A 14,480-nucleotide genomic window follows, 5' to 3' on the forward strand; every position below is an offset into this window, starting at 1 on the left:
GGACTCTCAACACTGCGCCACCAGGGAAGCCCCCAGAAGCCTTTTTTAGGGTGTAAGAGAGGCAAGAACTCAGTCATCTGGACAGTATGTTGGATGTTCCCCACCCATCAACTCTATCAGCTCCATGACAGATGAAACCTACACACAGCTGTTTTCCTTGAAGGCTAAATTTCCTTCCTTATGCTTGATGTGTGTTTACTATGCCACACTTTAATTGATGGCATTTGCATGAAATTCATAAAGCTGTGAGCAAGTCACTTCCTACGTCTCACTATCCTCATCTCTTGATGAAAAGCATATAATAATACATAATATACAACAGGATATAAAACCTATTTAGTATATAGTAATGTAATAAACTCTAAGGTATTGTCATTTCAGCTTCAGCATTCTATGAACCTCTCCTCTATTCAGTGAAACTGGTCACTGCCGATTCCAATATAAGTCACTTCTCTTTCAAAATATTTTTCCTCATTTTAGTTCCTAATCTGTTAGTGAACACATACAGCCTAATCATATAGTTGAAGTCAGGAATGTAGAGCGAAAGTTCTTCCACCAAAGCCCTATGGTATTTTTTTTTCCCCCCTATGGTATTTTATCTTCAAAGTTCTCTGTAATTCTACAGGTTGTGGTTGAGTTTGTCCACCTGAAATCACCACGATTATGATTATTGGGTCTTCCATGCCCCACGCAGAGCCCACTCTCAGTAGATTAGACCCATCATCAATCCAGAGCTCATGCACCTGGCAATATCCTTATGTATGATAGAGAAACATGAAATAAGCAATAAAAAAGGGAGTCTTTTATAGGCAAAAGAGAAATGACCACTGAGCCTGACAGTGAGGAAGGAATAGTGTAAATTATAAAAACTAGACCCAGTGGTCTTTAACTCTTTCGTGGAGGCAACACGTCTCTGTAGGGCAGTGATTGTTCAACAGATCTGGGTTTAAATCCAGGCATTGCAATATAGTCCCTGTGAGACCTTGGGAAAGTTATCCTAGAAAGACACATGGTTATGTAAAAATACAGCTTGCATATATGCTCAGGTCTCTAGAAAAGAGAAAATATGGGTATCCGAGAAAGAAAGAACCATTCCTGGGGGTACAGGTAGCCAAGGTGTTACTGAGTGTCATTGGCTTTTATGTTTACAAGTGATGCTCTCTGAGTGTTTCGAGTCCAGGGAGTGAGCTGAAAAGACCTTCTCAGGAACCATGTTTTTCTCTTCTGTTCTGGCACCCATGGCTTGTGGTTCATGGAAGCTCTTCAGTGTCTGCAGAGCCTGCATCCAATTTTTTCCCTCAGGGAGATAAATATTAATCTTCGAGACCAGACTTGATTTTTAAAAACAGAAGCAAGTCTGAGGAGTCATGTAGGTAATCATACTGGATAAGAATATTTGGGGTAAAAAAAATATGGTTATACACATAGATTGATCATTTTTCGTGTTTGTTATTTACTTCTGAAAGCAATTTGCTGAGATTCTGCCAAAGAGAATTTTAAAATGTTAAAGACTATTGAACTGACTTTGCTGGTAAGCCGGGTAGTCGGCTGTAATTTATCTAACTCCCTAAGGGTGCGCGGTTCTCCTTAGATTCTCTGTGTGTGCATGTGCGTGCATGTGTGTGTATTGCTAAAAGCACCACCACTACAAATTCTAGTGTCTTCTTGAGTCGACCAGGCCAGTAGGCTTCTTGCATTAGATTGTTTCCCAATCTTTAGTCATTTGTCAGCCAACTTTTAAATTGTTTTCCATTACCTACCTAGACAGCTATTTGCATATTAATTTCCTCTAAACCAATTCACTTTTTAAGTCCATCACATTTCTGAAAGTGGAAAACTAACACTGTCAGTTACCCTGAATAGCAAATAGTAGAAAGAAATACAATAAAACTGATCCATTATTAATCCATGAAGTTAGCCTAAGATCTGCATTCTCTTTACTGAAAAAGAAGTTGCCCAGGTCCCGGGGAGCTGTTAAAGGCATACCAGCAGCAGACTGGGGTTTTCTCCTGGACTGCAATCAGAGGGACGAGCAGAGAGCAGTAAAGGGAATAATTCTTCCAGGTGCTCTAACGAGATGTTAGGCCAAGTCTAGCGACCTTCCAAAAACATCACGTGAGCTGCTAGTGGAACGTGTCCTTTGCTTGGGAGACATTGGCTTAGCACAATGTTCCTTGCCTTTTAACCCCGCAGGTCTCCACGGGGCTGGCACAGATACCAGGCATGTCCATGAATACTGTACGCCTGTCCTTTGGGACCAGTATAAGCATCTTCAGCTTCCAGACCTCTCCCTTGCTACCCCTAAATCTGGCAGGTGCCCCAGACAGGGCCACCATGGAAAGCCAGCACCGTCCAGACAGAAGCATGTCCCACTTTTGCTAGGCCTGCTTCAGAGCCCCTGGAGATGGAAAAATGAAGTGCTTTCAGAGGAAGCAGCAAAACTGGGAGCAGTAAGTCTTTAAGGGCAATGAGGACATGATACTAGATGAAGCTGAAGTTATGTGGTCTGGCCTTGGACTCTCCCCACTCACACAACCCCAGGCTCCTGGAGCCTGACACAGTTGTGACAGATGCTTTCCAGAGGGGAGCCAGGTGGTTTTCAACACAACAGGCCCCAGAATAATGCTCATTGGCAGCTCCTTCTGACATAACTTCAGACATGGCTGGCTTGCAGGGCAGAATCCGATCTTGTGCTATTTATTATCTGAGTCCATTGATGGGGATTTTCCTCATCTCCCTCACCACACACACACACACACACACACACACACACACACACACACACACCACCTTTCCCATACGTGTTTGTGCAAAATGGACTTTGGATCCAGACGTCATGGTGCCCCCAAACATGCCACAGCACATCCCAAGTCCTCGCTATAATTTTATCTCAAACTCAGCTCTAGTATTCCATGAAGCAAAATTGGAAATGGCCTTTAATCATTCAGAGAGATAAATTTGTGTGTGTGTGTGTGTGTGTGTGTGTGTGTGTAAGGGTAAATGCTCTTTTTCAGGTGCCAGATTCTTTCCTGAGCGACGTCTGAGATGGACAGAGCTGATGAATTAATACTTCCACTGGCAAAATGTCCCCCAGTCCTTATTCTTGCTAGAAGCACCAGATCGCACCCCAAAATAGCCACAATATACCCCTGCACACAGCCAGGAAGATTTCATAAACTTTCTTCTTTTTTTGATAAATGTGATAAATATTGTATTTAAAGACCTAAAACAGCCTCTCTTTAAAGCCATCACAGGCAAGGGAAGCTGTGTGTTCCCCTCGATACAGTGGAATATGGCTGTGAATCAGAGGTTTAAGGAGTAAAGTTGAATCCTGTCCTGTGTCAAGAATAGGGATACACAGCTCCGAGGCTGATGTGTTTCTCCTCTTCGGCCCATGGCGGGCTTGCTTCTGCCTTCTTTCACGAGGCTCGAGGTCTGTGAAGCCAGGGTCTGTGGAGGACTCCTGGGGCCTGGATCCTGCAGCCAGGAGGCCAAGGCGTGACCGACAATCACCGTGGTCTCAGGGTGAGCCTGTGGGGCACATGCAGGGGAAAGGCTCAGAGGCTTCTGGACAGAGTTTCTCAGACTTGTCATTAACAAGGGACAGAGAAAGAGCAGATGAAAAGGAGACAAGGGTAACCTCAAAGGAGTTATTTTAACAAGCGAATGCATCATACGGTAGGAATCATAATGTGAAGTTTTCCAAACGCCCCATCTGTGTGTTATACAACGTGCAGGATTCCTCTTAAATCCTGCTCTCGAGGGACTTCCTTTATTAATGTTTTTAATGGGCACTGAGATCTCCAGGAGGGAAACTCCTGGTTAAGGAGAGGTTCGTAAGAATTATTTGTGGATATTTGGACCCACCCCCAGCGTATTGCGTGGCTGACCGCGGCGTCCTTCCTGGGGCCGTCCTCCGCCCTGGCCTTCGTTGCCACAGGGTCTCACAGTTGAGCATCTCTTCCTGCGACTGCTCTTTCCTTGCCCTCTGAAGGCTCCTCCCCCTCCACGCCACCCACAGGAGGTGTTCATTGCTAGAGTTTCCATTGTTCTTTCCGTGATGGTTCTTGGGTCTCTAGCTCCAACCCGGACCTGTTCTCAGAGCCCTAGACCACGTATAACTGTTTGCTAGACATCCCTACTTAGTTGTCTCATGAAACCCCCCATCTCAACAACTTCTCCTCCCCCTCTCCTCTTGTGTCCCCCAGTTTAGCGAACTCTGCCACCACCCACACACACGGCCAAGGACTTTGCGGGGGGGGGGGCGGGGGGCATCCTTGGTTCCTCTTCCCTTCCCACCTCCAATTTGAAACCCCCCATCTCAACAACTTCTCCTCCCCCTCTCCTCTTGTGTCCCCCAGTTTAGCGAACTCTGCCACCACCCACACACACGGCCAAGGACTTTGCGGGGGGGGGGGCGGTGGTCATCCTTGGTTCCTCTTCCCTTCCCAGCTGCAATTCCCCACCAGCTTCTTAACCCCACCTCCTAAGCGTGTCTCGTTCTGCTTTCCTTCATGGCCATGGCAATCCTCCTGGCCTCTGCTACCCTGATCTCTCACTTGAGCCCCCACATCCGCAGGGCTTACAAGGCCACATCTTCATGAACCTGTGCTACCTCTCACGTCATCTTTCATCACTTTCTCTCCTACCTTACGCTCCGAACATTTGGAGCTCCTTTTATTCCCTGCAATGACCATTCTCGCACTGTCTTTGGCTGTTGCACAAATAATTCCCTCTGCCTAGAACACACACCTTCCCCTTCCACAGCTCTCTCTCACTTTCCCATGCTGCTTCTGTCATCTTTCATCCTTTGGTTGGTTTACACAGCTTTTCCCCAGGGAAACCTTGCAGGTTAGGTTGCCCATCATTCCCTAAATCTCTCCCTTTATAATACTCATTATACCATATTGGTGACACTTGTTTAAGTGTCCACTTTTCCAGCTTAATTACCTCATTAAACACATCAGATGTCTTTTATTTCTTATTTATTTGGGGGGTTTTGCTTTATCACTTTTAAAAACTGAAATATAGTTTATTTACAATATTGTGCTAGTTTCAGGTGTACAGCAAAGTGATTCAGCCATATATATGTATGTATGCTTTTTCAGATTATTTTTCACTATACGTTACTATAAGATATTGAATATAGTTCCCTGTGTTATACAGTAAATCCTCATTGTTTATCTGTTTTTGTTTGTTTGTTTGTTTTGGTTTTTTTTATGGTACGCGGGCCTCTCACTGTTGTAGCCTCTCCCGTTGCGGAGCACAGGCTCCGGACGCCCAGGCTCAGCGGCCATGGCTCACGGGCCCAGCCGCTCCGCGGCATGTGGGATCTTCCCGGACCGGGGCACCAACCCGTGTCCCCGGCATCGGCAGGCGGACTCTCAACCACTGCGCCACCAGGGAAGCCCTGTTTATCTGTTTTATGTATAATAGTTTGTTAATCCCAAACTCCTAATTTATCCCTCCCCCGTCCCTTTTCCCTTTGGTAATCATAAGTTTGTTTTCTATGTCTGTGAGTCTGTTTCTGTTTTGTGTATAGATTCATTAGTAGTATTCTTTATTTTTTTTTTGTCTTTGCGGTACGCGGGCCTCTCACTGTCGTGGCCTCTCCCGTTGCGGAGCACAGGCTCCGGACGCGCAGGCTCAGCGGCCATGGCCCACGGGCCCAGCCGCTCCGCGGCATGTGGGATCCTCCCGGACCAGGGCACGAGCCCATGTCCCCTGCATCGGCAGGCGGACTCTCATCCGCTGCGCCACCAGGGAAGCCCAGTATTATTTTTTAGATTCCACATATGTGATTATCATATTTGTCTTTCTCTGACTTACATCACTTAGTATGATAATCTCTAGGTCCATCCATGTTGCTGCCAATGGCAATATTTCATTCTTTTTAAACACATCAGATGTCTTATTGGTCACATTTATTTTTTCCTTGAGACCATCCTCTAGGGACCCTCCATTATCCTGTTCAGACCAGAAGTGTCTGTTCACTAAACCTTCCATACAGCTATGAATCCCTGTTAGGTCCAACACTTTTTTTTCTGGTGGATTCTTTGCCAGATTCCATACTGTTTTCTCTATTGCTTTATATCCTTGGTTGGTGAAATTCATCCTCCAGGAACTTCATGAGAATGGAGGCCTAGAAATATATCTTTTTTGAAAACTTGCATGTTTGAAAATGTCTTTATTCTGCCTTTGCACTCGTTGTATACTTTGGCTAGGTATAAAATCCTATGCTAAAAATCATTTGCCTTCTCAATGTTAATACATTTCCCTGGAGTTTTCTGTTGTAAAGGGCTGATGTTGAGAATTCTAATATCCTTTTGCTTATAACTTTTAGAGAATCTATCTTTGTCCTTCTGGACCTGGAAGCTGTTAGAATCCTTTTCCTTCTTCTTAGTGTTCTGAAATCTCAAGGTGATATGCTTTGGTGGAGATCCTTTTCTTTCTTCATTTTGGTGAGTAGGTCCTTACAGTCAGAGAGTGCATGTCCTGGGACTTCCCTGGAGGTCCAGGGGTTAAGACTATGCACTTCCAATGCAGGGGGTGTGGGTTCGATCCGTAGTTGGGGAACTAAGATCCCACATGCCGTGTGGTGTGGCCAGAAAATTAAAAAAAAAAAAAAAAAAAGTGCACGTCTCTCACCTCTGGGACATTTTCTTATATTTCTCTTGTAGTTTCTTCCCCACCATTTTCTCTGTCTTCTCTCTCTGCGTAAATATTGAAGTTCATAGATTGACTGATTTCCTTCTCTTTTCTTTCCTCTTGCCCATATATTTGTCTTGAGTTCTATTTTCTTTTTTCCCTAAGAGGTTATTGATTTTTAACTTCCTGTCATTTTATTGGATTTATGTCAGATCCAGAGTTTCCCTGGTTCATTTTCTTCTCTGAATAAACTTTTTGCTTCTGTTGGTGTTGGGAAGTGGTGGTCACTTGGGCGATATGGGTGGACAGAGAGATTAGGGTCTACTGTTCCTTTAATAGTGGATTGACTAATCCCTACCTCCTGCCTTTGCTGATACCTGGTGCCTGCAATTCCTGAGCCTTTCTGAGATTTTTCAGCCTGAGTTGACTTGCTTTTCCCTTCCGTCTTCCACTGTAGGTACTTGGTATTCAGCCATCACAGCTTTGCTAACTCCTTCATTCACTGTTCATCTTCCAAGATAGTCATTAATATCTCTCATACTCTACTGTAGTCATGACTATTTTCTTTAACCTTGTGGTTTTATACATTTTAAAATTCATTCACTATCATTTTGGTAGCATTTCAGAAGTGGACAGGGATATATGCATGTGTTCAATTTTCCATGTTTACTTAAAACCATTTACTATTCTTTTTTTTTTTTGCGGTACGCGGGCCTCTCACTGTTGTGGCCTCTCCCGTTGCGGAGCACAGGCTCCGGACGCGCAGGCCCAGCGGCCATGGCTCACGGGCCCAGCCGCTCCACGGCGTGTGGGATCTTCCCGGACCGGGGCCCGAACCCGCGTCCCCTGCATCGGCAGGCGGACTCTCAACCACTGCGCCACCAGGGAAGCCCCATTTACTATTCTTTACTAAACATGTGGCCGTTTTTTCTGATTCCTGGTACTTGGAGGAAAAGTCTTAATTTGAGTTCTGGTTGTAGACCTTCCCTTCCTCCTTCCCTCTCTCCCTCCCTTCTTTTCCTTCCTCCTTTTCTTGTCTCTCTCTTCGTTATGTTTTTTCTTCATCCTGTCCTTCTGGCCCGACTCACAGACAGTGTCTCAGCCACTTCATACTATTTGGCTTCAGAATCTTCAGGCTCCATCTAGGCTTTTCTTAATTTCTTGTGATCACAGAATTATTGCTTGCTATGTTATTATGAGATATTTTATTTTACTGTTGATTCTATGGATCTCAACTCGTTCTTTAGATCCTCCTGTGATGATGAGGATGACAGTGATAAGAACGATATATTTATGGAGCTCTTGACAGGTACCAAGCCCTAAATTAAGCATGTTACATAGATTATCTCCTTTAACTGACCCAATGGGCTAGTTAATATTTATTTTCTCATCTTATAGATAAGAAAACTAAAGCTCATGGAGTTTTCATAACTTGCCCAAGAAAATATTACTGGTGAGTTGTCAAAGTAGGTTTTTAAAGAACGATTTCCTGACATCCAAGATCAGACTTTTACCCATACCACAATACTACAGGCTTCTTGATGGCAAGTGGTATTAGACAAGGCACTGATCAAAACATTATTTTGAACCATGGGATTCCCACCAGTTGCCTGAACACTTTCTAACAATAGAATGAGATGCCTAATGATTTCGTGAGTGCTCCTCTGGAAATAGCTACATCCGGGGGTTGGATGGCCTTGTGTGAGGATGTGTGTGTGGGGAGGATTCCTGCATTTGGATGGAGCGTGGACTTTACAATCCCTTTGTTTTATTTTGTTTTTTTACATTAATGATAGTTAACATTTATTGAGCAGTTACCTTGTTCCAAACATAGTTGCTATTAAATTGCCTTTATATACCTTATCTCATTGAATTGATTCTAGGACCTATCTTTTAGCATCATCTTCATTGAGTAAGGAGGCAACTGAGGCTAAAGAGATTATCTGACTTGCACAGGGTCACACACCAGGGAGTGAAAGAGCTGAGATTTCAACTTATAATTATCAGGAACTATAAGCTAAAGACCAAAACAATCAGAGATTTTCCCTGAATGAGCAGTAGCCACAGCAAGTTCGAACAGAGGGGTGGCTGAAGACTCACATGGGAAGTAAAGTTGATCTTCTGCTTCCCCCTCTCGGTTCCCCTTCTCTTTTTGGGTCTTGCTCTCATGAATTCCATATGTCAATCCCAAGTCTCCTTCATGGAGACCTTGACCATGAATTGTGGAGGAAAAGAAACCTGGGCCAGAGCCTGGGTCCTTATGCCAGGCTTTGGACTGCAAGCAACCCCTAGCCACTCTGAGTCTCAGCCCTCCCAGCTGTAAAATGGTAATAACAACCTTAAATTATAGGCACAATCCCTTTAAACATTTCAGGTTTATGCTTCTGACTGTTCTGCTGTTAGTTCTCCTTCCACAGTCTCCTAGAAACTTCCTCTTAGACCAATCAGCAGAACTGGGACCTCACTCCTTATCCTCATTTCATTCTCTGTGTATTGTGTAACAGTGGGAGGGATGAAAAGATCGTACCTTCAGGCATTTAATTAATCTTAGCATTTAATATTAAAAATATTAATAGCTAGCATCTATTGAAGGCTTACTATGTCCAGATATTGTGCTAAGGATGGTATAAACACTGTTTCACTTCATCCTCATACCAATCCCAAGAGGCTGGGGCATTATTATCTTGTTCTCATTCTAGACCAAAAATGTCCTGAATGTGGTTGACTTAGTCCACTCAGGCTGCTGTAACTAATACCATAGACTGGGGGGCTTAAACAACAGAAATGTGTTTTCTCACAGTTCTGGAGGCTGGAAAATCCAAGCTAAGGGCTGGCAGGGTTTGGTTTCTGGGGGCGGGGGGCGGGGGGCTTCTTCCTGGCTTTCAGATGACTGTGACCTCACACGGTGGAGAGAGATTGCTGTCTCTTCCTTTTCTCACAAGGCGAACAATCCTTTGGGTTGGGACCCACCTTTATCACCCCATTTAACCGTAAGTACTTCCTAAAAGCCCTGTCTTCACATATGGTCACACTGGGGCTCTGAGTTTCAACATATGAATTTGGGGGGGGGGATACGATTCACCCCATAGCAGTGGTGGACAACGTTTAGCTTGGCTTTAATGGACATACACTATTCATGTTGTCAACACATGAAAATGTTTGAGGTAGGAAGATGGCATCTTTCTGCTGCTTTCTAAACACCCTCCCTTCCCCATGAAGAGGGTGGACAGATCACCCGTTAGAAAATAGGACTGTCTCAATGTTTGACAGGAAGGGCCAGCACTCCTGTTGCTTATCAAACAGCAGGAAGAATTAAAAGTTTCTTCGGGTTTGAAGAAACTTGGTCCTTTACGGGATGACCCTTTTATTATCCCGACAAAGGACCTCCTGGGATTGTCTTTAAGAGAAAAGTAGTCTCCTTAGTGTTCCTCTCTCTGTACTTAGATGAGAGATGGCTCCAGTATCAAAACTTAGTTGTTTTTCTCCTTTCTGTCTGCAGAACTAACCCTCTCCTCCAGAGGCTTTTGGTGACTGATCCCTTTCTTCTCCAGGAAGCTGAAGAAACTATTTCGGAAGATGAAAGGTGAGACAGAGGCTGGAGGAGCTGACTCCGCCTGTTCAAAGCATCCAGAGCAGTGGGATCTAGACTACGGCCTGGAACCATACACTGGACTGACGCCAGAGTACATGGAAATGAGTAAGATCCCGTGGGCTTTCCTTCCACTGGGGGTGGGTTCAGATGAGGGGGTCAGGGGGAGGGTTAGGAAAATAACTGAGGCAGCCTCTGCTCCTTCCCGGGCTTCATGGCGACACAGTGTCGCCTTCAGTGCCACGTGGAAGTTGAGGAGGGTGTGGGCAGAAGGAGCCCTGGTCGGCGAACCGGCAGCATCTCATCACCAACTTGATACTCAAATGGTCCCCTCTTCTTTGGGGGCCACCTGTCTTCATCTGTCAAGTGACAGGCGTCGTCTCTCGGGTTCCTTCCCGTGGTTTCTACCATGAGAGGCAAATTGGGAAGTCTGATATTTAAGAATGGAATTTCCATTAAGAAAGAGTAAAGTAGTCCTCTGACACTTGGGACAAGGATATATAAATCTTGATGAGGAGAATATAGGAGAGTCCCTCACTCTGATCAGGCGGGGCTGGGTAAAATATCAGCTTTCCTCTAAAAATGGTGGGGATGTTTTGGGTAGGGGGTGAGAGGAAGATTTCTAGTTATAGTCTCTGATTGTTCTTGGATGAGGCTTAGGAGTAGGAGCGCGTGCAGCACAGGCCAACAGAACACAATCATTTCAGACGTGGTTCGGAAGCCACGTGTTCTCCATCGTGAGCAGTGTCCCAGCTTGGACCAGCTGCCTTCACTTGACTGCTTATTAATAATCCTGAGCTTTCACTGGGGTGAATATTTGAGTAGCCTGTTTCCAAGACTTGGAACTAATGAATTAAAAACATAGGACCGAGAGGGCAGACATATCATGTAAAACATTGACTCAATCTAGAGTGAATGGAGAAACATGAGTCAGATCCAACGAAAGGATCACTCAGGACTTCATATCATTGGACCCTCATTGTGTTTGCATAATGACTCCTGCCTTCTTTGGTTAATTCCTTTTAACAGGGGCTACTAATGCCTCTGTGTACCAGGTACCTCACTCGTTATTTCTGATTGATATTTATCCTCTGTCTTCATAAGAGAGAGAGAGAGAGAGAGAGAGAGAGTGTGTGTGTGTGTGTGTGTGTGTGTGTGTGTGTGTGTTAAGGGTAGAGGGATGGACAAGGTCTAGATGAGATGGCCAACACAGTTTTGTTCTAGTTCTGGGGTCTCTAAAATTCCAGGCAAAGCCTGAGCTCTGTCATCTGAATAAACGCCCCAGAGAAGAAACAATCATTGTGTCTGCCTCAGGAACAATAGACAAAGAAAATATCAAGACACAGTTTGTGTAAACACACAGCTCTCTGATGCTTTTTGCCTCTCGCTAAGGGCTACCTCTCATCCCTCTCCAACACTGAGCCCTACATTTACACAGAGATGACCGCTCAGATTTCAGATGTCGCTCTGCGTCTACCATCCTCTCAGAAAGAGATCGATGCCAGATTGAGGCTTCCTTTCGGGAAGGGGCTTACGCTAGAACCCCCATAGCTCTGTCTTTCAAATTCCACCCTCCATCTCCAGCCCCTCCCCCCAACCACGCAGTTATTTGTGTAGGTGTTAATGCCTGTCTGCCTGTCTGTACAGAGAGCTGGCTATTTCAGAGCTCCCTGTCTTGAGTGATTAAGAGCAGAGACCCTTGAGCCATACTCCCTGGGTTCGAATCCTGGCTCTGTCACCAGCTAGCTAGATAGCTTTGGGTAAATGGCTAACCCTAACCCTAGTCCTAAACCTAACTTCATGGGATTGTTGTATCAATATATAATGAATTAATGTCTGTGAAGTGCATAGAAGAGTGTGTAGCACAAACAAAAGCTGTGTCAAGTGTTGCTGTTTCTCCTAATGGTCTTGAGGCCCCAGGAAGGCAGGGTATAGGAAAACATGCTGTACTTTTTGTCAGCCACGGTCACCAAACAGACACGCACTATGTCATGTTCAGACTCGGGCACTTACCAAGTAATGAGAGAAAACAAGAACTACAAGACTTGGTGATTTTTGGAGGAAGTTCACCCCAAGATTGTAGAGAGTGAAATTCATTCCATAGATTAAACAAACAAGCAAACTACTTACAGGTTAAGAGGGAACAAAACAGCCATAAAACAAAAAGGTTGAAAACAGAAGGAAGCATGTCTCCCAAAACTTTCCTTATTCAAGCCCAACTTTTGGTAGCATTTTGGTGCCATATCTTAGGCCCCTTTTGTTATTTTTTTAAATAACACATATTTTATTTTATTTATTTTTTTAAATAAAAATGTTCCTACTTATTTATTTATTTGAACATCTTTATTGGAGTATAATTGCTTTACAAGGGTGTGCTAATTTCTGCTTTATAACAAAGTGCATCAGCTATACATATACATATACCCCCATCTCTCTTCCCTCTTGCGTCTCCCTCCCTCCCACCCTCCCTATCCCACCCCTCTAGGTGGTCACAAAGCACCGAGCTGACCTCCCTGTGCTATGCGGCTGCTTCCCACTAGCTATCGGTTTTACATTTGGTAGCGTATATGTCCATGCCGCTCTCTCACTTCGTCCCAGCTTACCCTTCCTCCCCCTCTCCGTGTCCTCAAGTCCATTCTCTAGTAGGTCTGCGTCTTTATTCCCGTCCTGCCCCTAGGTTCTTCATGACCTTTTTCTTTTTTTTTTAAGATTCCATATATATGTGTTAGCATACAGTATTTGTTTTTCTCTTTCTGACTTACTTCACTCTGTATGACAGGCTCTAGGTCCATCCACCTCACTACAAATAACTCAATTTCGTTTCTTTTTATGGCTGAGTAATATTCCATTGTATACATGTGCCACATCTTCTTTATCCATTCATCTGTCGATGGACGCTTAGGTTGCTTCCATGTCCTGTTGTAAATAGAGCTGCAATGAACATTGTGGTACCTGACTCTTTTTGAATTATGGTTTTCTCAGGGTATATGCCCAGTAGTGGGATTGCTGGGTCGTATGGTAGTTCTATTTTTAGTTTTTTAAGGAACCTCCATATTGTTCTCCATAGTGGCTGTATCAATTTACATTCCCACCAACAGTGCAGGAGGGTTCCCTTTTCTCCACACCCTCTCCAGCGTGTATTGTTTGTAGAGTTTTTGATGACGGCCATTCTGACTGGTGTGAGATGATACCTCATTGTAGTTTTGATTTGCATTTCTCTAATGATTAATGATGTTGAGCATCCTTTCATGTGCTTCTTGGCCATCTGTATATCTTCTTTGGAGAAATGTCTGTTTAGGTCTTCTGCCCATTTTTGGATTGGGCTGTTTGTTTTTCTGATATTGAGTTGCATGAGCTGCTTGTAAATTTTGGAGATTAATCCTTTATCAGTTGCTTCCTTTGCAAATATTTTCTCCCATTCTGAGAGTTGTCTTTTTGTCTTGTTTATGGTTTCCTTTGTTGTGCAAAAGCTTTTCCGTTTCATTAGGTCCCAGTTGTTTATTTTTGTTTTTATTTCCATTTCTCCAGGAGGTGGGTCAAAAAGGATCTTGCTGTGATTTATGTCGTAGAGTGTTCTGCCTGTGTTTTCCTCTAAGAGTAACACATATGTTAAACATTTAAATATTTTAAATATTTATGAGTTAAAAAATAAAGTTGTGATCATACGCACACATTTCTCTTTTTTCAGTTAGCCTTATATGAATAAATATTTCCAAATTGTCATATAATACTTAAAACAAACAGCTGCATAATAAATCAACCCTCTAATAAATGGATCATAGTTTATTTACCTGTCTTCCAAGGAAGTGAATTGGAGGCTCAGTTTCCAATTTTTCCCCTATTTTCACAAATCCAGTATATATTATTTTCATGCGTGTAATCTTTTCCACGTTTGTAATTACTTCCTCAAGCTATACTCCCCCAGATGTGATGACTAGGTCTAAAGGATGGCCATTGTATGGTTCTTGATTTATTTTACCAAATTGCTTTCTGAAAGGACTAGACCAATTCCCTTCACCATAGACCATGTACGAAATACTCTTCCAATGGGTACCAATTATTTATTACCCTGAAGTCAGGTCGTAATGAAAGAATGGTCAGTGTGCATTCAGCTTGACTTTCCCAGCCCCCATGCCCACCTCATTCTACCTGTTGACGTGAATATTCCAGACTCATCCTTTAAGACTTAGCTTTTCACGGTGCTTCCTCTGTGAAGTCTTCCTAGCCCCGTTCCTGCTTAGAG

At 43.9% G+C, this 14,480-nt stretch overlaps 1 protein-coding gene across 1 annotated transcript in view; it reads left to right on the plus strand.

Moving 5' to 3' along the window:
- The window catches only part of ANO2 (anoctamin 2), a 335,332-nt gene that overhangs the window by 285,793 nt on the left and 35,059 nt on the right, over positions 1 to 14,480 (plus strand). The window contains 1 exon segment of the mRNA XM_007469512.1: positions 10,200 to 10,345. Within this exon segment, the coding sequence (XP_007469574.1) occupies positions 10,200 to 10,345 (146 nt within the window).

Source organism: Lipotes vexillifer, unplaced genomic scaffold (assembly GCF_000442215.2).
Source record: "Lipotes vexillifer unplaced genomic scaffold, Lipotes_vexillifer_v1.1 scaffold395, whole genome shotgun sequence".
Lineage (NCBI taxonomy): Eukaryota > Metazoa > Chordata > Mammalia > Artiodactyla > Lipotidae > Lipotes > Lipotes vexillifer.